Genomic DNA, 24010 nt, shown 5'->3' with positions numbered 1-24010 from the left:
TGAGCATTTCAGTGTATTTAAATTTGACTTAAAAATGTAAAATAACAACAAATGGGGAGGTGGGGAATCCATGGAGGTATCAACAAAACAAGAATAAAAGAATGCTGATAACTTTAAGTTGAGAGATGGAGATTCATTATACTATTCTGTTTACTTTGTACATATTAAAACTTTTCCAGAATAAACTCTGCTATATCAAATAAGGATATTTTTTCCTCTATTAAAGTTTTTTCCTCCTAAATCTTACTTTTTACCTATTATTCATTTTGGTTACTCCAAATAATTTTCATCCTTCTTAAATTGGACATCCCAAACCTATAACCTTCAGGTTCCAGTCAATTCAGAGGATTGATTGAAATGTATTCTATAGATCCTGATCATAATCCTTACATCATCCTACATACATGTGCTTTTAAACCTCTCAAATTTATATGTTTATTAAAGGCAAGTAATAGTTGTGCCTATGTTGGGAAAAATTCATCATCTTTGGTACTGAAGCAATTACTCTAAAAATATTTTCAAACATACACAACACTTTTCACTGCCATATTCTTTTATCATGAAGAGCTCTGAATTACTTTGAAGTCTCCAGTGTTATAGAAATCAGAGTCACAATTAAAAGGTTCATTAGAAAGAGTCACATAAATATTCCCATTGTCCACTGTCACTGTATGAATCCTTTGCTTTACTCCTTTGGAGCACCACTTGGGTTTTGCTGATGGATCTTTAGGGTTTATAGACTGATACAGTCCTTCTCCTGTTGCCAGAGTAATTTTGTATTTATGCCAGGGGCAAACTATACATGGTCGTCCATCGAAATCCTGGGGAAGAATATAACTGATTTAATAGTGTGACATTTCAAATGTTCACGATAAACCTCAGACTCAGAACAAAATCTACTACAGAATAACCAGGTTAAAGAATAGTCTAGCTTATCTTTTTTCCTCCCATTTACAAATTATTCAGCATAAGGAGGATACTAATCTGGGAACAGTCATCAAGTCCTTTCTGCATTTGGTGAGAAACCCAGTAAGTTAGAGCTCTATGAGAAGATGTCTTGCTTCAGGCAACTATACCGTGTGACTGCAGCTTGTGCTGTTATCTATTAGATGTTAATGTCATTTCCTTGACAGAAATGGGCCTTCAAGTGCTTCTTTTTTTTTTTGTTTTTTTCCAAGAACTATTTATTCAAATAGTAAACAAGTACAAATGAAAATTAAATCAAAATTATTAAACAAGTACATAAGTAGGATGATATCTCAACACAGATAGTTTTACAGGTACTGGTAAGAAAGTGTACAGAACAACGTGATTTAAAGCCAATAATTAATTCTACATGTTCAAACGTCTCATTCTTCGCAAGCAAATAAGGAGGTTTTGGTGATGGGGAGCAATAATCAGCTTCAAGTGCTTCTAAAGAAATTTTCGCCAGCTGCTGGAAGAATTGTTAAGTCTCAAATATAAATTTAAGAGGAGTTACTAAAGGTATGAGTGCATATGTTAATTGAAGAGCAATTTGTGATCCAAAATAGTTAATTCCCAAGTTTTAAATTGTCTTAATGAAGTGCTTCTCAAACTTTAAAGAGCACAGGAATCACCTGGATCTTGTCTAAATGCAGATCTATCTGTTTAATTTCAGTAGGCCTAGATCTGGGGCCAAAGATTCTGCAAGTCTAAGAAGCTCCCAGGTGACACCAATGTTGCTATACCAGAAGTGCAGGAACACTGATTTGTAACCTTATGCAACTGTTAGCAAAATTCACATTTTCATAATTTCAACACAAATATGTCCTTTAACATGAGGACAGGTGTAGAACCACGTGGATATCAAGTGTAGAGAGAGTGAAACTCTAAGTTCAAATTTGTACTTTGTACCAGTTAGAGAGAGAGAGGGGAGAGAGAGGGGAGAGAGAGGGGAGAGAGAGGGGAGAGAGAGGGGAGAGAGAGGGGAGAGAGAGAGGAGAGAGAGGGGAGAGAGAGGGGAGAGAGAGGGGAGAGAGAGGGGAGGGAGAAGGGAGAGGGGAGAGGGGAGAGGGGAGAGGGGAGAGGGGAGAGGGAGGGGAGAGGGAGGGGAGAAGGGAGAGGGGAGAGGGAGGGGAGAGGGAGGGGAGAGGGAGGGGAGAGGGAGGGGAGAGGGAGGGGAGAGGGGAAGGGGGAGGAGGGAGGGGGAGGAGGGGAGAGATCAGTTTCATAAAGCAGGAAACAAGAAATTAGGCAACTAGTTTTGGAATGCAAGGAAGCAAAGGCAATTCCCCCCATTCCTCCTTAGGTTAGACTTCAAAGTGTGGTTTCTTTCTTTTAAGAATATATCTATATATCTGAATCTCCAAGTTAAAAAATATCTAGATATATATCTATATGTTTTTATTACATTATGAGTAATATATACTCATTATAAAAAATACAAATTATGCAGAGTGTTTAAAGTAAAAAGTGAATATTTTTTAATTAAAAATGGGATCTCATTAGACCTATTATTCTACAACTTGCTTTCTTCATTCACAAATATATTGTTGACATCCCTCCATACCAACACATATGGGTCTGCCTCGTTAATTTAATAGTGGCACAGTATTCCATAGCATGGCTGTATCATAATTTATTTAACCAGTTTCCTATTGTTAAAACGTTTAACATCCAATTTTTCATTATAATAAGTAATGCTACAATAAACCTTTCTATATATATATTTTTAAACATTTGTGCAATTATATCCCTAGGATTGATATCTCAGAGTATAATTGCTAGGTCAAAAGACATGCATATTTCTCATAATTATCTGTGAAATGGGTTTGCTTACATTGTAGGATTGTGAACACCTAGGATAATGGCAATGATATCAAAGTGTTAAAATAGAGTTCAAACCCAAATATACTTTTGAATAAAGAATGAAATAAAGTAATAAGAATACAAATAGGAAATATCTGACATCCTTGAAAACACATTTAATTTTACGTACCTCTATGTCTCCCAAATGTAAAGGTCCTCCTGAATCTGAAAAGAATTAAATATTACATCTGGTCACTAAAAAAACTGAACTTTGATAGTTTTTTAGCTAGTAAATAAATACAAATTTTACAAATGAAAAGTAAAAAATCTCACGATAGCAGCGAATATCCATAGCATGATATTCTCCTTTGTGGTAGAAAATGACCACTTCTCTATCATGGACAACAGCTGTCATTCTTTCAGATTTTTTAATGTCATCTTCTCTGCCAACACGGACAGAAGAATATTCCTTCTTTTCAGGATCCTGTACAGAGTCATCAATATCCATGCTAGTCGAATAATCAAAATAAAAGAAAAAAGAAAAAAGAAAGAAAATTGCAAGTGGTCTTCAGTAGTTTGGTTACACATTAACTCAGAGATAATCATAAAAGTAGTCTGGGTTTCTCAAGACTAATGCAGGCATTTTTCTGTAGCTATATGAAATAGAACATAAATACTGGATTACAGTTAGTCATTACTTTGAGTTAGCCTCTCTTAAAATCTGCCAAAATTAGAGAGTACTCCCCACCCTAAGGCTATACTTGTATTAGATTCATTTCAATACTTAAGATGGAAATTTCAGAACTCCGAAAACACAGAGACTAAAGTTTCACTACCCTTTTATTCCCTATCAAATTCAATACTAAACATCTGGTTATTATCTACAATGTTTTCAGCCTTCTGCTGAAAGTAGTCTTTGATAGTCTGAATTGTCTTGGGCCCTATGGCTGACATGCCTCTCTTGGCTTTGCCTAGAGTACATAGCCAACTCTTAAAGGCACAACCAAATAATTATTCTAGCAAGAGGGGATAAATATGAATTAATAACTTTCATTTTCTTACCTGAGACAGAAATTGTTACTTTCTTCTGCCTTATTTTGGGCATCCAAAGAGATGACTTTCTCCTTAATTTATAGAGAAAAATTTGTAGGTATTCTAAATACATTTTTTTCTCAGTACAGATACTCAGCCTACTTCTTTGAAAGTGGCCCAGAGACCTTCTGTATACTTTAAGAATACAGTCACATTCTGCTCATTCCATGTGAGAAGGAAACATCAAATAATATCAGTGTCAGGGTTTCAGGCCTCATATAGAAGATTTTGCTGAGGGTCCCATATAGGAGCATCCAAGTTTTGTTTTATATGGTAGTTTTGTAGTAAAACTATATATCCTGTTTTGCCAAGAATTTTTATATTTATTCTTTCTCCGCTCCTAATCCCAAATCTATACTATTATTTCTAACATATTTCCATTAGAGATAGAAGTTGCTATCCCAAAGTTTCTGGACACTTTCCTGCTTTTTCTCCCTGTCTCAGGACAGAGAATGTGGTGGTTTTGACAATAACTTTCAAAAAGTATAAAGAACATGTATTATCTTATCTTAGGGTTAACCAAAAAAAAGTTTTTCCTCTAGAAAAGATCTTATTTTGAATATCTGCACATAAATAAAAATCACAGGACAGAAATTGATACCAAAGAGTCTTGCTTTTTCATTTATTTCCTAATAAGTATATTATTGGATATTCCTGCATGGTTTCTGCTCTCTGCCGGAGAATGGGAATCTTGAACCATTTGGACAACATCCAGCCCTGCAACTGGCATAAGGCAGGCTCACTCCACAATGTGGATGGACAGGAGAGGGGCTGCCTATCACATTCAGGCATGAGATCCCTATGTATCTGGACCATTATCTTGGAGAAGTGCTACTTCAACTCCTTTATTGTATGACAGATATTAAAGGTTATGACAGACGGCAGAAATTAAGGGTTCATGGTAGCACCTAATCATAACCTACTTTTGTCTTTGGGACATGGATGAACAAGTTTCTTTGTAACCTATTTAGGAAGGAATACATGTTTTAAAAAGCAAACAGCAAAAATTCTCAAGGAGTGGCTACTGACAATAATCTTTAGCACAGCAGAATTACAGAATAAAAAGAAAACTTTCAACAATGGATCTTCAGATTCTCCTTCTGCAAAGTTTTCCTTCCTGTTTAGAGAAGATCATTCATTTTCTATATATTTTCTGAACATCCGCTATGTGACAGGAGGAGGCAATTTTGCAAAGAATGGGCTGGTAAGGTAACTGAGATGACAGTTGAGCTGAAACCCCCAAAATGCAAATGAACTAGACATGCTAAGAGCTGGGAGAAGAGATTTCCATACTGAAGGAACAGCAAATACAAAAGCATAAAGGAAAAAAAAATCAAAAGATGGGAAAAATAAAAAACTTGAGAGGTATCCAACTCTGCCTTAATGCAAGGTAAAAAATTACATATGCAAAAGGAAAGAAAGTGAATCAAAGTGATGGTCCATGTTAGTTGTAGAGACTCAGCTGCTATTAAACATTAAGAAGTTTGCCATGGAATGCCCTTGATATTAAACACACATACACTTGTCTACAATTTAGGGTATTTAACAAAATTATAAATCATATGGCAACTTCAAATAAATATTCTAATTTTAGGAAGATGATCTTTCATAATCCACACCCTCTTCAAATACAGTAATATTGTCTTATTTCATGGGAAGTTATAAGAATGACAATGTACATTTCCTTGATCAACAGAAACCTATCATTTTAATTTCATTCAAGTCTTAGGTTAACATTTTACATAAAACAAAGACAAAATACGAGAAGTCTTCAAAAAATACATGGAAAGATTCATCTTATCTTTCGATTCCATTTTCCCATGAACTTTTTGAAGTACCCTTGTAAAGCCAACTTCTTTAAAAGGGGCAGTTGGACCTTGGTGTACCTAGCATAGAATGGTTACAAACTATGGACCCAATTCCCTCCCAACGAGGGAAAATTTGTTCATGGAAGTGTGAAGTGGCTGCAAGTCTTCTGCAGAGAACTTTACTGATGGCATCTCTAAATATTTATTTAATCCTGTATGACTGGTTGAAAGTTTTAAAATGTTAGAAGGAAAATTAAGTTTATAAAACAGAAATTATTATTTAGGAGTAAAATGTCTATGCAAGTGTGTCAGGAGTAACTTTTGGAAAGAAAGAATTTATAGGCCACTATTTTGAGAGGAGTAGTTCTGAGCCCTGTGAAAGACAGATAGATAAATTGTAAACCTGGGTTCTAAAACTGAGGTGTAGGTAGAGGGATGTGTGTGTGTGTGTGTGTGTGTGTGTGTGTGTAGATGGGAGACAGTCAGGAGCTTTCAATTCAATGGATAAAGGGAAGCATTACACAAAGCAAGCTTAGAAAATTATAGGGATGTCAAATTTGTACTCTGAAGTTTGTATTTTTAATCCTTTCTCTAACCTGGTTACTTAAAAAAAATGAATAAAATAATACATATGCTGTTTCAAAACTTATCTCACAATAAAAAAGCAAAAACACATTGTTCTTAAGAAAAGGCAAAGAAAACCACAGCTATCATTTTCTAAGTTAGCTGTGGCTGACAAGAGGTTGGAATACTGTATCTCTACACAGTCATTTGACTTTATTTGATTTTGGCAGGTACTCAAAGTATACCAATTGCTCAGGTGGTAGTATTTACTTTCAGAGTTGGGTGTGCAGTCTTTATCACATTTGTGACAAAACGGACAGAAGGGCAATAATGACAAGAAAAATGGGAACAAATGAACTGAAAGAAGGGGGGATAGGCTGAAGAAAAAGAAAGGAAAGAAATGTGGAATTTGCAACACATATGGCCGACAAAGGATTAAGATTCTGAATATATAAAGAACTAATGAGCAATAAGAAAATGCCAAATAACCACAGAAAAATGGGTCAAAGACATGAAAAAAGATTTCACAGATGAGGCAATCTGAATGGCCAGTCATCATATATAAAGAGGCTCAACCTCATTTGTAGGAAAGTGCAAGGGAACTGCAAAGCAAAGACACAAATGGGATACTATTTTCCATTCACTAGACTGGAAAAAAATTATACCAAGTATTGGCGAGAATATGGAGCAACTGCTAGTAATGAATTCAATTAGTGCTACCACAGTTTGGCATGACCTAGTAAAGCTGAACATATTCACCACCCAATAATCAATCTCTAGGTACATGCCAGAGGAATGTGTACAGATACACCAGGAAAAATACACAAGAATGGTTACAACAGCAGAGGACAAGAACTCAAAACCTATCAACAATAGAATGGATAATTTGTACAAAGAGGCTTCAAAAATTTCATGGAAAGATTGTATTATCTTTTAATTCCATTTTACACAAACTTTTTGAAGTATCCTTACATATTCATTCAATGGAATGCCATGTAACAGTGAAAAATGTATCACTACATCAAGTTGTTTCAAAAACATAACTTCAAATTTTTAAAAATTATAAAGAATTCAAAGTATGCTTCCATTTTTATCAAGTGCAGAAACAGGCAAAACCAAACAATATATTATTCACAGAAACATGTATATAGAATAAACTCATATTTTAAAAAAAAAGCAAGGTAATAAACATAAAATTTCTTAAAGTCTCAAAATATTTAGTTCTTATATTTAAAATTACTCCTTTATTTCAGTTGTATCCTCCTTTATATTTATATAGCAAATGATCCAAAATCTAAGGGGCTAAAATTGAACTTTCCATGCTCAGAGAATATCTATATCTCCCTGTGCATAGGTCATGAATGAAGTATTTGAGAATTCGTACAGCTTATTTCAAAAGTTGGCAGAAACTTTTGAAATAGTACCAACTCTGACAGTTTATACAGCATGACTTCAAGCCGTATTTAGCATTTCAGAGGAGAAAGTACATGAATAGTTCTATTTTTTTTTCCAGGCAAAAACTAGAAAGGATATACTACAAAAGATGTAGACTAACACGTTAATTTTTAAAAAATAATTTTAAAAAGTTAATTAAGTTCTCCTGACTCCCAAATAAATGAGAACCAAATACAGTCCTTCCTCCAAACTTTGATCTCTTCAAACATAGTCTTCGCAGAGTTAGCCTCCAGTGAAGACTAACTGCAGTGAACTTTTGAAGAGGCTGATAAGAAATGAGCAGAGAAGGCTGGTCCTAAATGATAAAGGTTTCAGAGAACTAAGATTACAGCCCTGTATTTTGCTTAGGAAAGTATTATCTCATCCTTCAAATAATAGTTTTCTCTATGCATCATAAATGGTACTATTTATTTATGATATCTAAAGACTTTATAATTTATACCCATATTATTCTTAATTAAATATTGTGAATATCATGGTCCATTCAGACAAGAGCCCATGTGTTCACCTTAGTTACTGTAACTTTGATGAACTATTCATATACTTCCACACATTTCCTCTATTTTTGAGTCTGCTTTTAAGATAGAATCTTAACTGAATAAAAGAAAGAAAAATTCAACAATTTACCGTTTGAGGGTTAGATGAAAACTTCCTTCTGAAAAACTTAGCTCTTCTCTTCCACAATTCTCTTCAAGAAAAATTTTTGGCCTGTCCCTAAAATTAGGTTTCTAAAGGTGCTAATGCCAATATAAAATTAAAATTAGCTAAATGGATCCTCAGTTGCTATAAGATACCTTTCCAACACAGAGAATATACTCAGGTTGAATTAAAAAAATATATTTTAACTTAAGTTTCTATAAGACACCGGAGACAAAAAGAGATATGAAATTAAACGTACTTACTCGTCGCTTCTCTTGAGCAATGACTAGCGTGCTTTTACTAAGTCGGGGGACCTAGCCTCCACATTTTTAGCATGCTTATCTCCAGGGTGACACCCTTGCTTTTAGGTTTAGGTTACAGAAATGCCTTAGTAGTTTTTGAAACTCTTTGGATGGCAGAATAATAAACTAGCTTTCCTTCAGCGGGTGCCTACTGCTTGGACACTTCGCATATATTAGCTCATTAACCCTCTCAAAACCGCCAAGGGGTAGGTATTATCTTCACTTAGGTAGCATCCACAAATTTATAAAACCATGTGGCTTTTTTAAATAAAGGAAACCATTCTGAAGGCACAAAATCCTCTTAGCAAAGATTTATATTGGTAATATATGTGATACTTATACTGATGACGTACATATGTTGATGGTCCTGAATTTTTTTTTAATTGAGGAACCCTAATGTGCAAGCGTGTGTCCACAAACGTTTAAAATTGAATATTTGTCTAATAATTTAATAAAGTCATGCAGCCTCTCTGGAAATCGCTACCACCGTCTGATGAGATCCGTGACTACAGGTGAGCTCGACCTGGGTTCGATTCCTCCTGCGTGCTTGGAGCAAGTTGCTTTATCTCGCTGTGCTGCAGCTTCCTCCTCTGTACGAAAGGCCTGCCACATAGGGGTGTGGTGAGGAATAAATGCTTCAACACACTTCAAATGTTCAGAGCAGGGCCTAGCCATGGGAAACGCTCAAATCAAGCCAGGTGTCATCTCTAAGGTCCTACCAACTCTGACAGTTTATCCAGCATGACTTCAAGCCGTATTTAGCATTTCAGGAAAGGCAGTCTGCAGTTAAATCGAGCAGCGCCCAGGAGAGACACAGTATGAGCATGGCTGTCCAGATGCAGTGGAGTCTCCCATCTCCAGGAGACGAAAATGTGGGACAGCCGGGACTGCAGAAAGCCTGGAGCAGCTTTTATATCTTAGAGCGCACAAATGCCAGGCAAGCTTGTTAAAAACGCTCCGCTAGCCCTCCCAGAGGCGGCAGATCGTGGGTGCGGCCCTCGTCAAGGTGAACAAGCTCGGTGGGCCTCCTGTGTCTGGGTGGGAGCCTGCTCTAGATAGTTAACCGTTAACAAAAGCCGAACCGAAGCCCAGGAAGAGGAGTGCTCTGAGCGGCCAAGAACAGATGCCACACGACCGCAGCCGGAAGCCCCAATGCAGGCCCGCGGCCCGGCCGGAAGCAGCTGGCCCCACGAGCCCCGCCCAACCTCGCGTAGCGAGAACAGAACTTACCGTCCTCCAGTTCTCGCTCCGCCTCCGCGAGACCCGCCCGCCTCCGCCTCTGCGTGATGCGACTGCGCGAGCCAGAGCTGCAGCCCCCGCGCGGCGCCTTCGCGGGGCGGGGCGAAGCCGTCCACGTGACCCGAGAGCTCCCGCCCCCGGGGTCACCTGGCCTCATGGTGACAGCTCTCCGACCGCTCTGTGGTAGCACCTCCAAACTGCCAGCCTTAGTCGTTTGTTTGGCAAATGTGGGTGGCATCAATTTATTTTTCAGGTGTTGATCTCACTACATTTATCCGAATTTTAAATGCACCCAGCTATCTCATTTCTAGGAATTTACCCTATAAAAATATTTGCAGGGAGTTCGTCACGATCCTTGTAATCCAGGTATAAAGATGTTTATTGCAATGAAAGAATAATTATAGCTAAAGTGATCAACACAGGGGAATGGTGAAATAAATTACAGGACAGATGTGAATTATCTTGTAGTAGTATACATGCAGTACTGTATACTCAACAGATTCCATAAAATTGATGTAATAAAAATTAAAAGGCAAAGTATATGATAGTCCTTCAAAAAGTTCGTGGGAAAATAGAATTAATAGATAATATAAATCTTTCCATGAATTTTTTGAAGACCCCTCCCAGAATACTGTGTGTAGTGTGCTCTCTTTAGTGTAAGCAAAAATTATTTCTCAAGACAAAAATAGGCGGGTATGTACATAAACTTTTTTTGAAAAAAATCAAACGAATATTAACAGTGGTTGCTTTGGAGGGAGATGGAGGGTTTTCCCTTCATATTTTGAACTTTGCGATTTTGTTTTTTTCTCTTTTAAAAAACAAAAACAGAACAAAAACTCATATTTGTGTTCAGAGCTGGAAGCTGGGTGAGTCTGATCGGTTTTTAAAAGTTTCCTTGACTATCTTCTAATGCAAGGGTTCTTAACCCTGGCAATGCCTGGGAGTTTTTAAAAGTCATGATGCCCAGTGTGCACCGCAGACCAATGAAATAAAAATCTTGAGTGGAGGAGGGTTAACCAATATACCTTTTGAATTTCCCAGGTGATTCCATTGTGAACCCAAGGTTGAACATCACAATTTGTGTTTGGTATGCTGACATAGTGATCTCAGACACTAGGTCCTGGAACAGCAAAAACCCAGGAGCCTTGTCCATTTACCCCAGTGTGCCACATAAATGCAATTCTTTTTATGTGCCTCGACATGTAAAAAGTTGAGAAGCTCAGAATAATGCATTTGCTGCCAGTGCTAGTTTCTTCTGATACTATTCTGTTCATTAGTTTTAGGGTGATCAGTAAGATTTTATGAGATAATTTTCCTTTTGACCATTTGTTTCCCTGACTCAAAAAAATTAATCATCTAGTTTTGATGCATCACTTTGCAAAGTGGTTATTTATTTTGATTTATTATAATTTCCATTTTCCGTTAGCCATTCCTAATTATTTTATTGGCACATTGAGGGTGTTAGCAGTCCCCAGCTTGTGCCATCAAAGGACTAAATAAAATTTGCCGTTTTTAATGAAAAGTCCCCTTTTGCTTTGGTATAATCTGGGCTTTAAAAAAAGACACATCTTAGATTCATCGACTGCAGATATACACGCACATACAAGAGTACGTCAAAAAGTGCATGGAAAGATTCTTATTTTCTTTTAATTCTATTTTTCCATGAACTTTCTGGCGTACTCTCGTATACACAAGAAGAATGAGAGGAAGGAAAACTTTCTTTTATTTCTACCAAAAGTATTAATATGGTTATTCATGTGATAATATGAAATGTTTGGAGTGGACAGAATAAACTACCTCTGTCCACTTCCCAGATGCACACACATATTCAGGCAGGCAACCATGCATGCGCAGGTAATAGCAAGAACCCATAAAGGCCATTTGAAAGCCATTGCAGTTCTGATTAAAATTCATAATTCCTACCGTTATTTTACTTTTTCTTTGGCAATAGAACAGTTCTAGACAGTGTGGGCACTGCTACCACTAAGTTCTACCTGTGGCCATCTTGGAGCACTTTCTACCTCTTCTGTCCTTAGAACCAGTTTGCATCTTCCTCCATTCCTTCTTCCATTCATTCTTCCTTTCCTTTCCCGTGCTTCTAACTTTGGCCTGCTAGTGACACCTAGTGGTACCTGTGGTGTGAGAAAACCCCAGCTTTTCCTCAGTGATCTTGACTGTCAATATCTACGTGTATAGATAGCATCAGGTGTCCTTTCTCGCCTTTGTGAGCCCAGCCACCTCCCTCCTCTGAGCATCAGGCTGTTTTTAGGCAGGCTTTCCAGGCACCAAGCCCTTCCTCTTAGAGAGGTTAAAAAGCCGCCTTCAATCATAAGCCGAAGTCTGTCTTGTGAGCTAGTGAAGGCACCTGTGCGCTGCTAGTTTCACTACAAGGAGGTTCAAAGGGTATCCACCAATCTGGATTTCCTATTCCTTCAAACCAGAAAAGGGTAATAACATTATCCTTACTAGGCCACTGGGACTCAGATCATGAGAAATTGAGGATGGCTTGTGACACCTAGATAAATGTCTTCACAGCATAAACATTTCTTGGGATGCCTACTTGATATTTTCACCTAGATAATGTGGCAGAAACAGAGGTGTTCACCAAACATCCCATCTACTACCCCACATTTTCCAGCCACATTTACAGTTTGTTGACGCCGTGTGACCAGTTCTGGTCAGTGGGCAGTGGTGAAAATGCAGTGCATCACTCCTAGACTGAAGTATGAAAGAACGGACAGCAGGCTTCTCCTGTTGCCCCTTCTTCTGTTGCAAGAATTAGCAACATTCTAGATGGTGATCCCCTGCCAGCCTGGATCCCTGAGTGACTATGTGGAACAGAGACTCCCTTCAACTCCCCAACTTCCACATATAGCCTAAGTAAGAAATAAACTTTTATTGTTTTAATGTATTGAGTTTTTAAGGTGTTTATTATTGTAACATAGCATAGTTTAGCCTGATATCTCACAGCTATCTCTAATTTCATTAGGTTCAAAATTGAAATGCTTATTTTCTCCCATAAACCTGTACTTCTTTGCCCCCTACAGCTCCATAAGTGAAATTCGTCCATCTCCAGGCTTAAGGTAGAAAGTTGGATGTCACCCATGACATCTCCCTGTTCCTCATTCCCCCTGTGAAGAAAAGAATTCACAAAGCTGACCTGAGATTGCTGTCCTTAAAAAGGTCTGCTGGCAAGGTTGGCCCTTGGCTGGCATCTGGGAACTTGGCTCGTAAATAGTTCATTATGTTAACATGAAACTTTCCCTAAATAATAAAGGTGACTCACTGGGCCTAAATTGTTTGTGCAAACAATGTGGTCTTTGCTGACAACCTGCTTTCCTTCTGGGACTCTGGAACTTGGTACCTGCTAAGCAGAGGTGCCTATGTGACCAGCCCTCAATAAAAAGTTTGGGTGCTGAGTCTTTAATGGGCTTTCCTGGGAAACATTGCACACATGGTCCAGCATTTTTGTTGCTGGAGGAGAGTACACTCTGTGTGACCCCTCATGGGAGGGAGAGTGCATAGGCAGCCTGTACATGGATTCTTCTGTACTCTGCCTGTGTCCTTTTTCTTTTTGATCCAACTGTGTATCTTTACTACACATTATATTTACTATACATTTATTACTCTGTAATAATCTTAGCATAACTATGAGTCCCATGAATCTTTCTAGTGAATCTTTGAATTGGGGGGGGGGTGTCTTAGGAACTCCCTGATATCCCCCTATATCTAATTCAGCACAGGGTCCTGTCAGTTGCTCTGTCTAAAATGTATTTCAAATTGTTCTGCTTCTTTCCTTATCTGTAATACCACCCTGAAGGTGCCATCATCTTTTATTTGTGTTGGACTTTGAGAGAACTCAATAACACCTTTGTTTCCTGCCTGAGTTTGGAACCAATTGATAGATACAGAAAGAGAGCAAAGTGTAAGCTATATTATAATTATAAAAATCTCAATGAGGGTAGCTTAAATGTGTGGCCAAGTGGACTTGCTAATTGTCTCCTGAATTAAACTTGTGTACCCAAACTGCTGCCTTCTCCCTTAGAACTGTCCTCTTTAGAGAACAGACCAGATTGTACCCTCTCTGCAGAAACACAGAACTGTAGAGAGAAGAAGGAAGGGGCAGAGCTGACCATATTAAGAGAAATGAATGAGGGCTGGAGATTTTAAGAGCTGAAACACTTCTGTTTACTCCTGATTTTTAACTTCCTGGTGGAACTCCAAGTCTTGGGCATAAACAAATGATAAACACTTTACCATAGTGGGGCATGAAGAAGGGAGTGTGGTCAGTGAACACCAGGTAGTCCTCACTGAGTTTGAGACAAAACACTGGCCATTTGTACCAAGCCAGGCTTAGCAAATATGCACAGAGCTATGTGGACCCAGCAAAGGTGCAGCCCAGAGGACCTTAGGCCTTGTGGGCTTCAGGGTATAGGCTGAGGCTCCTTGACCTTGAACAATGTTCAGAACATATTCATCTGCCCGTTGGGTCTCAGCAGAGGTAGGGAGGCCACTAAGACCTTGGAAAGCAGGCATAGCTAAGGCAACAATTAAATAATAGGAAAAATGTCTTTTGGTACTTTGGTCTTTCAGACAGTAGTAGGTAGAGTAAGGTTTGTTGCAATTAGAGGTAGTGATATTAATGAAACTAAAGCTTTAAGTCCCCTCACATGCATGGGGCCCTTTACAGGATCTGAGGTCCTGAGGGATACTAGCAGTGTAATGTGTTTACATAGTCATCCTCTCTCTCTCATTCTTTCTCTCTCTTTCTCTGTCTCTCTCTCTCTCTGTCTCTCTCTCTGTCTCTCTCTCTCTCTCTCTCTATATATATATAAATATATATATATACTTTAGGAACAAACACAAAAATACAGCAAAGCAGTATAGGGAAACTCTATCCCCCAACAGCCATTTGAGAATATATGGTCTATCTGATGCCCCATCAGCTTCTGGTGCTTTAGTGTGTTTTTCCTGCAAACAAGGACACTCTTCTACATAACCACAATACAACCAACAAAATCAGGAAGTTACAACTGGCAAGTTACTATCTTCAAATCCAGTTCAGAATCAAGTTTGCATTTAGTTGTCATGTCTCTTTGGCCTCCAGTTCAGAGTCAAGTTTGCATTTAGTTGTCATGTCTCTTTGGCCTCCTTCAGTCTGAGACAGTTCCTCAGTTTTTTCTTAACATTCATGACCTTGACATTTTTGAATATTATAGGCCATTTATTTTGTAATCTGCTCCTCAGTTAGTCTGATGTTTCCTCCTGATTAGCTTCAGGTTATGCAAGAACATCACAGAGGTTGGAATCTGAGCCCCTGCAGGGCTGCCCTTCTTCCCCTTCTCATCAGCTTGGAGCTTGCCTCACTGCACCGCGCTGCTACCATCTACCCCACTGGGGCTCTGAACCCCACTCTAAGCTACTGTGATCCCTGCATCCCCATAATCCCCCCCAGTTAGCATGTATGTCTACCCTGCTCTGTCACATCTACTGTTTTTAGGACTGAATTCTTCAGGAAGGGGAGAGAAGAGGGAGAGGAATAGTGGTCGTATGTTTTTGTAAAATGTGTAAGAGTAAGATAATTTAACTCCACCGGATCAAGACTATTGTCTCTTCTCCTTCTGTCATGCAGGCATTTTGGGGATCTGGCTAAGGGACAGTTGAGTTGGAAATACATCTAGTTTGGGTTTAGTGGGGTATATTTGTATGATTTATAGCTTCCAAGAATACTCCTGTTGCCCACTGTGATGACTCTCCTTGTATGCCCACATAAAGATGGGGATCATGGTTCTATCAAAACGTGTGTGGACTGTAGTGTCTGGCATGAGAAGTGTGTGAGTCCTGAAGGAGAAGCCAGATTCGAAATGAATGGAGCCAGAAACTAGTCTGAGGAAAATTCTATCATCAGATGTTTGGTAAAATTGTAAGCACAGGACTCTGTTCCCATTGACAGTAAACACGGGGTTTGCTCAACAATACCTCATGTAAATTATAAATACACCATAAGTCTTTCTTGGTGTGAATTACATGAAATAGAATTTATCAGAATTACTATGTTTAAAGTACACAAACTCATACCAGAACTACACTTCCTGCCAATTAAAAAGAGATTATTGTGCAGTAGGAAAGATCGAATTAGCTTTCTATTCTCTCTATATAAAATATTATCATAAAATTGTTATCATGTGAAAGGATGATTAAAGAGTAGGGAGATAAAAATTGTAGGCAGAGAGTATTATAGAGGTGTGTCAGGCAATTAATTAATTAATGTTTGCTATTATGTCAATTTTTTAATATTTGTACTTTTGTGATTATATTCCCTTTTTAAATAAATATTCACTTTCATACCTTTTTAAAAAAATATTCTTTTTTTTTAAAGAGGGCCCCTCCCCACATTTTCACCTGGCTCTACTCCCAGCTGCATTTAAACTTCAAGGCAGCTGAGCACTGCATGTGCTACAGAGCACTAGTGAGTGTCTAACTGAAAACTGTCCGTGACAGGAGTGGGTAGGCAGCACCACCTGGGCTGTTCCAAATTCCATTCTGCATTCTGGGCCAGAGAGAGAACTGTGGAGGGACGAATGTTGGATTAATGTGGTATGTTCACATGCTCAGAGTCACTACATACTATCCTGTGGAGTCAAGATGATGCTGGGGAAAGTGTACCTCAAGGCAGATTGCTTAGCCAGTCAATGAAAACAGCCACGGAGGCATGAGACTGATAATACATGCTCCCAAGAGAGCTCCATGTCAATAGATAGAGACCTTGCTCAATTAAGTACAAGAGCTGAGAATGGAAGTGGCAATGGAGACATTTTTAATCCATAAGAAGAGAAAACACCTGGAGACTGGACACTCCTCTTCTGCAAATTTCTCAACTTGCAGGAAGGCAGAATGATTCAATTGCTTCCATCTGAGATAAACACATGGATGGCTCTCTCCCTGCCACCCAAATTTTTTAAATATGATGCCCAAATTAACCTCTTATGAAAAGATTTCTCCCAAATGAGTTTACTTTCCCAGGCTGTAGATTTGGACTATTTGCACTGACCAACTGACAGCTATCCTGGGGAAATCAAGACCAAGATTCTCTCCTCTCAGACCCTAAGCCTAAGCTAGAGCCTTTGGCAACACCAAGTACTGGGTTCTGGGACTACGTCTTCGCTTGTCAATTGCTCTAGGGACAGAGAATGGTTTGTTTCCTAACTTTGGGAATTAGTTGAGAGGCTAGTGTTGTCATGATATCTAATTCAGTCTAACACTTTGAACTCTTTAAAAGAGTGAGGCTTATCAGAAAATGGGAATTGAGCAAATAGAACCTCAGTGGTCCTAAAGGAACAACCTGTTCCAGGGAGAGACAGGCTGCGCCTGCAGCTGCTGAAGGGCCCACAGCTAGAGCTCTAGGAACCCCTCTAGGGGAGAAGTACATAGAATCAAAAATCGATAAAGGCTTTAATTTTTTCATGCAAGTGTAGGAAATTTTGATTTTTGAACTTTCATTCTTTGGATTTTGATATCGCTGGGCTTACCTTGCAAGAGGATTTAATCTCTGATCCTCAATTTCTCCCTAGACATTGGCCTAGAACCCAGATATGGAGAAGTTTTTGTTTTTAGGCTGCCGTTGTTTGTTTTGTTTTTATCGGGCCCCTCTAACCCCAACAGGGCAGAGAGTCCAGTGTTAGTCTGATTGAAGTCCCTTCACATGAAACCCAAGGACTAAGGGATATGTGTTCCCATCTAACACTTTTCTGAGGCTAGTGTTTCTGCCATGTGTATTGCCACATGGAGGCTGAACTCTATTGTTTAGTGTTAGGGTCTCCACATCTCTTGTGGGCAGCATTTTAAGTCCTGAAAGCAGTGGCTGACTTCCCTCCCTTTTGTTGTGGAGTTGCTTAGTTTTATGCAAGTGCTTCCTAGGGATGACTTCCCAGTATTGCTCATTTGTTCCACCTGGGATATCTCCTGTGGCACATCTCTCACTCTTCTATTGATACTTCTGAATCTGGTTTCCGATCTTAAGGAGCAACAGTACTTCTGCTGTATGTTCTTTAAGACACCGCTTTCCAGAACATTCTTATGTTTCGGGACTTGCCTGATGGAATATGCCTGCAGTGCCTCAGTCCCCTCTGCAATGCTCCTATTCCTTCCAGGAAGGTTCAGCTGAGTTTCTAACAGTTTAATTTGTTTCTTAAATTGGTCTTTTTCTTTCTTTGCCACGTGCATTGTTTGTCAAAACTGAGTGCCTTCCTTCCTTTGTTTTACTTTATCCTTGCTTTCTAGCCTAGTCTTCTGCAACCCCCTCTCCACTCCCAGGTCTTCCCAAAAAATGCCCTGTTTAAAAAAATTTCCTTTAGTTCGATGATCCCAATAGGAAATAACGTTTCATTAGACCAACATCTGAGCCAGACCTGTATTTGCTCTGTTCAATAACTTGCCAGCCTGGCTCTACTTTAATATATATCATCTTAGTTGTGCCTTTCCTAGACCCCTAAAACCCAACATTGGTCTTGCCCGTTTCCTCGAGGTGTAGGCCTCACCAGTGTCTGCAACTACAATAGTTGTATCACTTTTGAACTTACTGAAAAACTCTTGAGTCCTCTATCCTGATTTTCCCAGCATCTCCTCCTTTAAATCTGTCCAAATTTCTATAACCACTTGTCATATCTGCCTTAATCTTCAAGGAGGTGGTTCTAATGAACTAGCCAAGAAAGCGAGGTTACAAAGTCCATATGTTACTGCTGGGTGTGTGTGTGTGTGTGTGTTAGAGGTGGGGACAATTCTCAAAGAAAGGGTTACTGTGAAGATGACAGAGGCTCCTAAAAGGAGCCTTTTGTACATTTTTTCATTTTGTACATTAACATTTTAAAGGCTCTGGCAGGTACTGAGAAGAGAAAAATAAATGAGAAGATACCATAGGAAATATTCAGAAAAATCCAGAATGTGGAATATTCTACAAGACAACTGGCTTGTTCTCTTCAAAAAACACAATATCATTTTTTAAAAAAGGTCACGGAAACTGTTTTAGAATAAAAGATTAAAGAGATATAACAATCAAATGCAATGTGTGAACTGTTGATAGATTTTTGGCTCAAAATAAAAAATCTATACAAGTTACACTGAGAACAAAAGGGAAAATTTGAATATGGACTAGGTATTAGATGATATTGGGGGAAATGATTATTAGTTTTCTTGTGTAACAATGCTTTTTTGGTTATATAAGAATATCTTAGGAGATGCATGCTCAAGTATTTAGAAGTGAAGTGTAATGATATCACAATGTCTGCAACTAATTTTCGAGTTATTCACTGCCAACAACAATATATATATATATATATACATAAAAGCAAATGTGGCAAAATGTTAACAACTGTTGAATTTTAGTAGTGAATATGTGGGTGTTCTTTTTGTATTATTCTTTCAGCTCTTCTGTATATTTTATAATAAAAAGAAAAGAGAGAAGCCTATTTAACCTACTGTTCCAAACATTTGACTATGAAACTTTTTTATCCCTTATAATAACATTAATCCCAAAGCATCTGCTGTTACACAAAGTACACTCTGGTAAGCTCTTAGTAACTATGTTAAAAAATACATAAAAATGATCAGTATACAATAATGATAAATGCTCAGTAAAATATAAAAATCTTAAAAAAAATTCACAACGCAGTTTAAAATCCATTCCACTAGCTGAGAAAGAGCAGATCTAATGCTCTTAACACAGTGGTATAAATTCATTGGCCGGAGGGATTAAGGCCAAAGCTTGCATGGTGATTCCTGAATGTCTAATATGCATTGCTCAAATCGTTTTTCTTAGTATAATCTCACGGATAGTGATCCAGGCTAAATTTTCAATCATTTGTATGCTTCTGTGCTTAAAGAACTAGATGAAACGATAGTTGCTTAGAGAATTTTTCAGGAAGAGATATAAACAAAAATTTGCAGGCATAATTGATGCAAATTATACAGATTAAGGTTAATAAAATTGTTATTTATACATATTATTTATATTGTTATTTATTTTAATCGAAATCCATAGCATGTATAAATGTATGTTATTTTATTTCCTTAAGTGGAGATTTGGGGGAGTGTGGTTGACTTTGATGTCATCCATTTCTTCTTCTTCTGGTACAAGAAACTCAGTTTTCATTTAGGGAATTACCCTTACCCAATTCTCCTTCCATGTGGCCCAGATGGCCACATACACACCCGAGCCCACAACCCTGTCCTAAAAAAAGAATGTGCACTTAACCCAGATCTGACCATGCAGTAAATTCAATGCAGCCAATCCTAGAATTTTTGCTGAAATTATGGGAGATAAGGTACTCTCTTTCCATTGACTTTGGTAACCTGTATCATATGTTGTTAGAAGCCCCTTTGTCATCATGAGGAGAGAGCCCATCTAAGAATTAAGCCAATCCAGAGAACAGGAGAGGTGAGAGATGGGAGAGACAGATTCCTGAGGACATATGCTATGGTTTGAATTTCCCACCAAAACTCATGCTGAAATTTAATTGCCATTGTAACAGTGTTGAGAGGTGAGACCTTTAAGAGGTGTTTAGGATTTGCGGGCTCTGTCCTCATGAGTGGATTAATGCCATTATTGTCAGAGTGGTTTAGTTATTAAGTGAGCTCCTGATAAAAGGATAATTTTGGCCCCATTTCTCTCTGTCTGTCTCATGCTCTCACTTCAGCCTTCTGTCCTTTTACCGTGGGATGAACTTCACCAGATGCCAGCACCATTCTCATGGACTTCCCGGCCTCTAAAACCATGAGCCGAATAAACTGTTCTTTATGAATTACCAAATCTCTGTTATTCTGTGATAGCAACAGAAAATGGGCTAAAACAGCATGTTTTGTGCAACTGGATCTAGCCCTGCTTGAAGCTATTTTATGTTCTTGGACTTTTTAATTTCAAGGATCCATATATTCCCTTTTGGTTTAAGCCAGTTTGAGTGGATTTCTGTTCCTTTCAGCTAAATGAGTTCTGATTGATTTGGGGAAGAGAATAGAAAATTCTCCTATATGTTTTCCTCAGAAAGTCACTAAATTTGAAATGAAAATTTCTATTTCGAAATTAAGTTTTCATGTGTCAATGTCGGTATTTCTTGTGACTTGAAAAAAGCACTGGTTCCTCAAATAGCTAAAATAGTAGGGATGGTAATAGCAAAACTTTTTAAAATAGCATTTTCCTCATTACTTTTATGAAATCACAGAATGAAGAACTGAAATTAATATGACCTCTGTGGGAAAAAAAAACAGTGGTTCTTCATTATTATTGTGACTATCAAGGTAATCTTCATGGAAGTTTGCAGCTATTTACAGGATGCAGTATTCTGCTTTTTGTACTTCATGCTATAAATTTTAGCTGCAATCTGTGAGAGCCCCATAACACTGGCTGTAAAAACAATTATTTTACCACAGCATCCAGTGACTTGTTCCTCTCCAAATTAACCACTTAGGGAGAATTAGTTCACCTTTAAATTCCTCCAAAGGAGATCTTGATAAATCTAAGTGGAGACACGTGTGTCTGTGGCTGTCCTCCCTGACACAATGCCTGCTGTCTAATACCCATCAGAGCTATACCATTGTCTTTGGGGTTCTACAGATACTTTACTAAAGCACTCAGGGAAGATACCATGATGGGTCAGAACAGGCACAATTTTCGCAGCAGACACTGAACTGATTTAGGCTCACCCACCTGTGTAACCTTGTGTCATTGTCTTACCTGTCTCTATTTTCTCTTCCCTTAGGATGAACTCTTAACCTTGAAGATCCCTTATGCAAATAAAACCTGAAGATTGCTCCTCACTAGTCCCTTTGGCCTGTTTACTACATCTGAAATCCAGAGTAAAAACTACTTACAGTCTCAAGGTGAGATGAGATGGTTAGGACATAATTTTGTATAAGTATTTTATCTCTGTTTTTATGGGAGATGAATTTAAGGCCTGAGACAGAACTGAGGTGGCCTTCCTATTAGGGATGGGGTAATAAGGAGAACCCCATTGTTTCTTATGTTCATTTGGGTGTCTTTAGAGAAACAGTAACTCAAAATGTTTAAACAACAAGGAAATTTACTATTTCATGTAATAATAAGATCTGAGGTCAGATGGTTCACACGGGTTAATTCAGCTACTCGGCTACATAGTCAAGGACTTGGGGCCCTTTCACCTTCCCATTCTTCCTCCTCAAAGCGTTGGCTTTCTATTATTATTACTTTCCCTCTGGGTTGCAAGATGGCTGAGAGAGCTGTAGGTTACATCTGACACTGCAATATCTAGAGGAAGAAGAGAAATTGCTTCTGCTAGTATCCCCTATTTAAGGTTAGGCAACCTTTACCAAAAGCCCCCAGAAACCTTTTACCTCTAGTTTCATTGTCCAGAACCAACTAACTAGCAGGAGAAATGGGATTACTGTGATTGTATTAAATATATCCCAGAGCTGGGGATAAGGGTACCGTCTCTGAGTGGTGATTTGCTAGTTTTAAAATATGACAGCAGATTCTTTGACATATGTCTGTGGTAAGTGATTTTATATATATATGTATATATATATATATATATATATATATAAATATATTACATATTTATATAATTAAGTCCATATAGTGCTTCACATATGCTGGATATTTAATAAATAAAAATCAAATGAGTAAGTTAATTAACAAATTAATAAAATTACCAATGGAAAAAGTTTATAAATAATGTCCTCTAACATTAATAATTGTAGGTTGAAGTTTCTCAACAAAGTACTCACCATAAAAATTACAGTTCTTCATAGAATACACATTTTTAATTTAATTTAATTTTTTATGTTGTACATTCCTTTTTAATTTTAATCTATCAATATACAACATAGCTGATTTTCATGTCCCTTTACCAATTCCACCTTTTCCTCCCTCCCTCTCCCCCCTCCCCCCCATCAACATCATATCTGTTCACTTGTCTTAACACAGTCAAGGAATTGTTGTGGTTGTTGAGAATGTAGATTTTTTAAATGCAAGAGTTACAACTTTGATTTTCTCTGATTTGCCCCACTGTTCCCAATATAGTGTCTGATACAGTCCCTCAGTACATATTGGCTGATGGACTAAATAAAAGCACACATGGAATATTCCTATTTCTTTGATAAAGAACATAAGCCATTATGCAATAGGCTAAAATGGGACTCTCTTTTTCTTGCCAAGCTTCTACTTCAGTTCGACACTGCTCGCTGCTACAGATAACAGAAAATTCAACTCAGCTGTTTTAAGCAGTAAGAAAATATGCTGGCTTATTTACAGGACATCCAATAGCCAGGCCCCAGTGGTGTTTGGTCTGACAGCTCACTGAGGTCATTAAGGATCTAAGTTCTTTTCATCTCTCCATTCTGCCACCATAGCCACACTGCTGGCTTCATCTTATAGCTGGCTCCCCTCATGGTCAGAGGTGGCTGCCAGCAGCCATCAGAACTACATGCTCCCTCCTTTACCTTCTCTGTGAGAAAGACAGAGAGCATACTAACTCTCATGGCTTCCCAGAAGACTTAAGAGCTTCCTCCTAGATGACCCCTGAAACCTCCTCTCACTTTCGTTGGCCTTACTTGGATCTCATGACCATTCTTGAGCAAGACATGGTGGTGAGGGGGATGGAGTTATTTTAATGGGCTTAGACTAATCAAGTCTTAGTCTTGGAGGGGAGTCAGCTTTGTGGTTCCCTCACAGCACCTGACTTTTTATAAGAGGCATATACAGCTTAATAGGAATCTGATAACTGTTAGAAAAGGGGAAATGTATGTTAGGAGGGCAATCAAAAAACGCCCACTAAATCTTCTGTACTATTATTAAGTACCACATTGTTGCATTAATTTTCCATGATTATTCCCCAAGATCTTTTGCTTCCCTTCATGTAATATTATTCAGTTAGATTTTTGTCCCTCACAGCCCAGTGTTAGAAAATAATAATAGCTATCATGTATTGAGGGAATTTGAAGAGACAAATCAACAAGACTCCCCCACTCCCAGCCAGTCAAGTATTTTACATACATTAATCCTATAAAGGAGATAGTATGACCCTCATTTTACTGGTGAGAAAACCAAGACTCAAAAATATTTAGCAAACTCCCTAAAGCCACATAGCTAATAAATATAGAGATAAAAGTCAAGCT

General features: G+C 38.2%; 1 protein-coding gene across 2 annotated transcripts; it reads right to left on the bottom strand.

Moving 5' to 3' along the window:
- Positions 1-557: 557 nt before the first annotated feature.
- RFESD (Rieske Fe-S domain containing) lies at positions 558-9930 on the bottom strand. 2 transcript variants are annotated; one of them, XM_063088117.1, is made up of 4 exons: positions 9860-9930; positions 3103-3278; positions 2960-2994; positions 558-821 (listed from the first exon to the last, which is right to left on the bottom strand). In XM_063088117.1, the coding sequence occupies exons 2-4, from the start codon at positions 3275-3277 to the stop codon at positions 558-560; spliced, it is 474 nt and encodes a 157-aa protein (XP_062944187.1). In that variant the 5' UTR covers position 3278; positions 9860-9930. The 2 variants fall into 2 exon arrangements, with proteins under 2 accessions (XP_062944187.1, XP_062944188.1); XM_063088118.1 differs by lacking the exon at positions 9860-9930 and adding an exon at positions 3832-3849.
- Between the last annotated feature and the right edge of the window lie 14080 nt (positions 9931-24010).

This window comes from Cynocephalus volans, chromosome 2 (genome assembly GCF_027409185.1).
Source record: "Cynocephalus volans isolate mCynVol1 chromosome 2, mCynVol1.pri, whole genome shotgun sequence".
NCBI classification, from domain to species: domain Eukaryota; kingdom Metazoa; phylum Chordata; class Mammalia; order Dermoptera; family Cynocephalidae; genus Cynocephalus; species Cynocephalus volans.
Note: the sequence above shows the minus strand (reverse complement) of the source record. Positions and strands in the feature narration are given on the sequence as shown.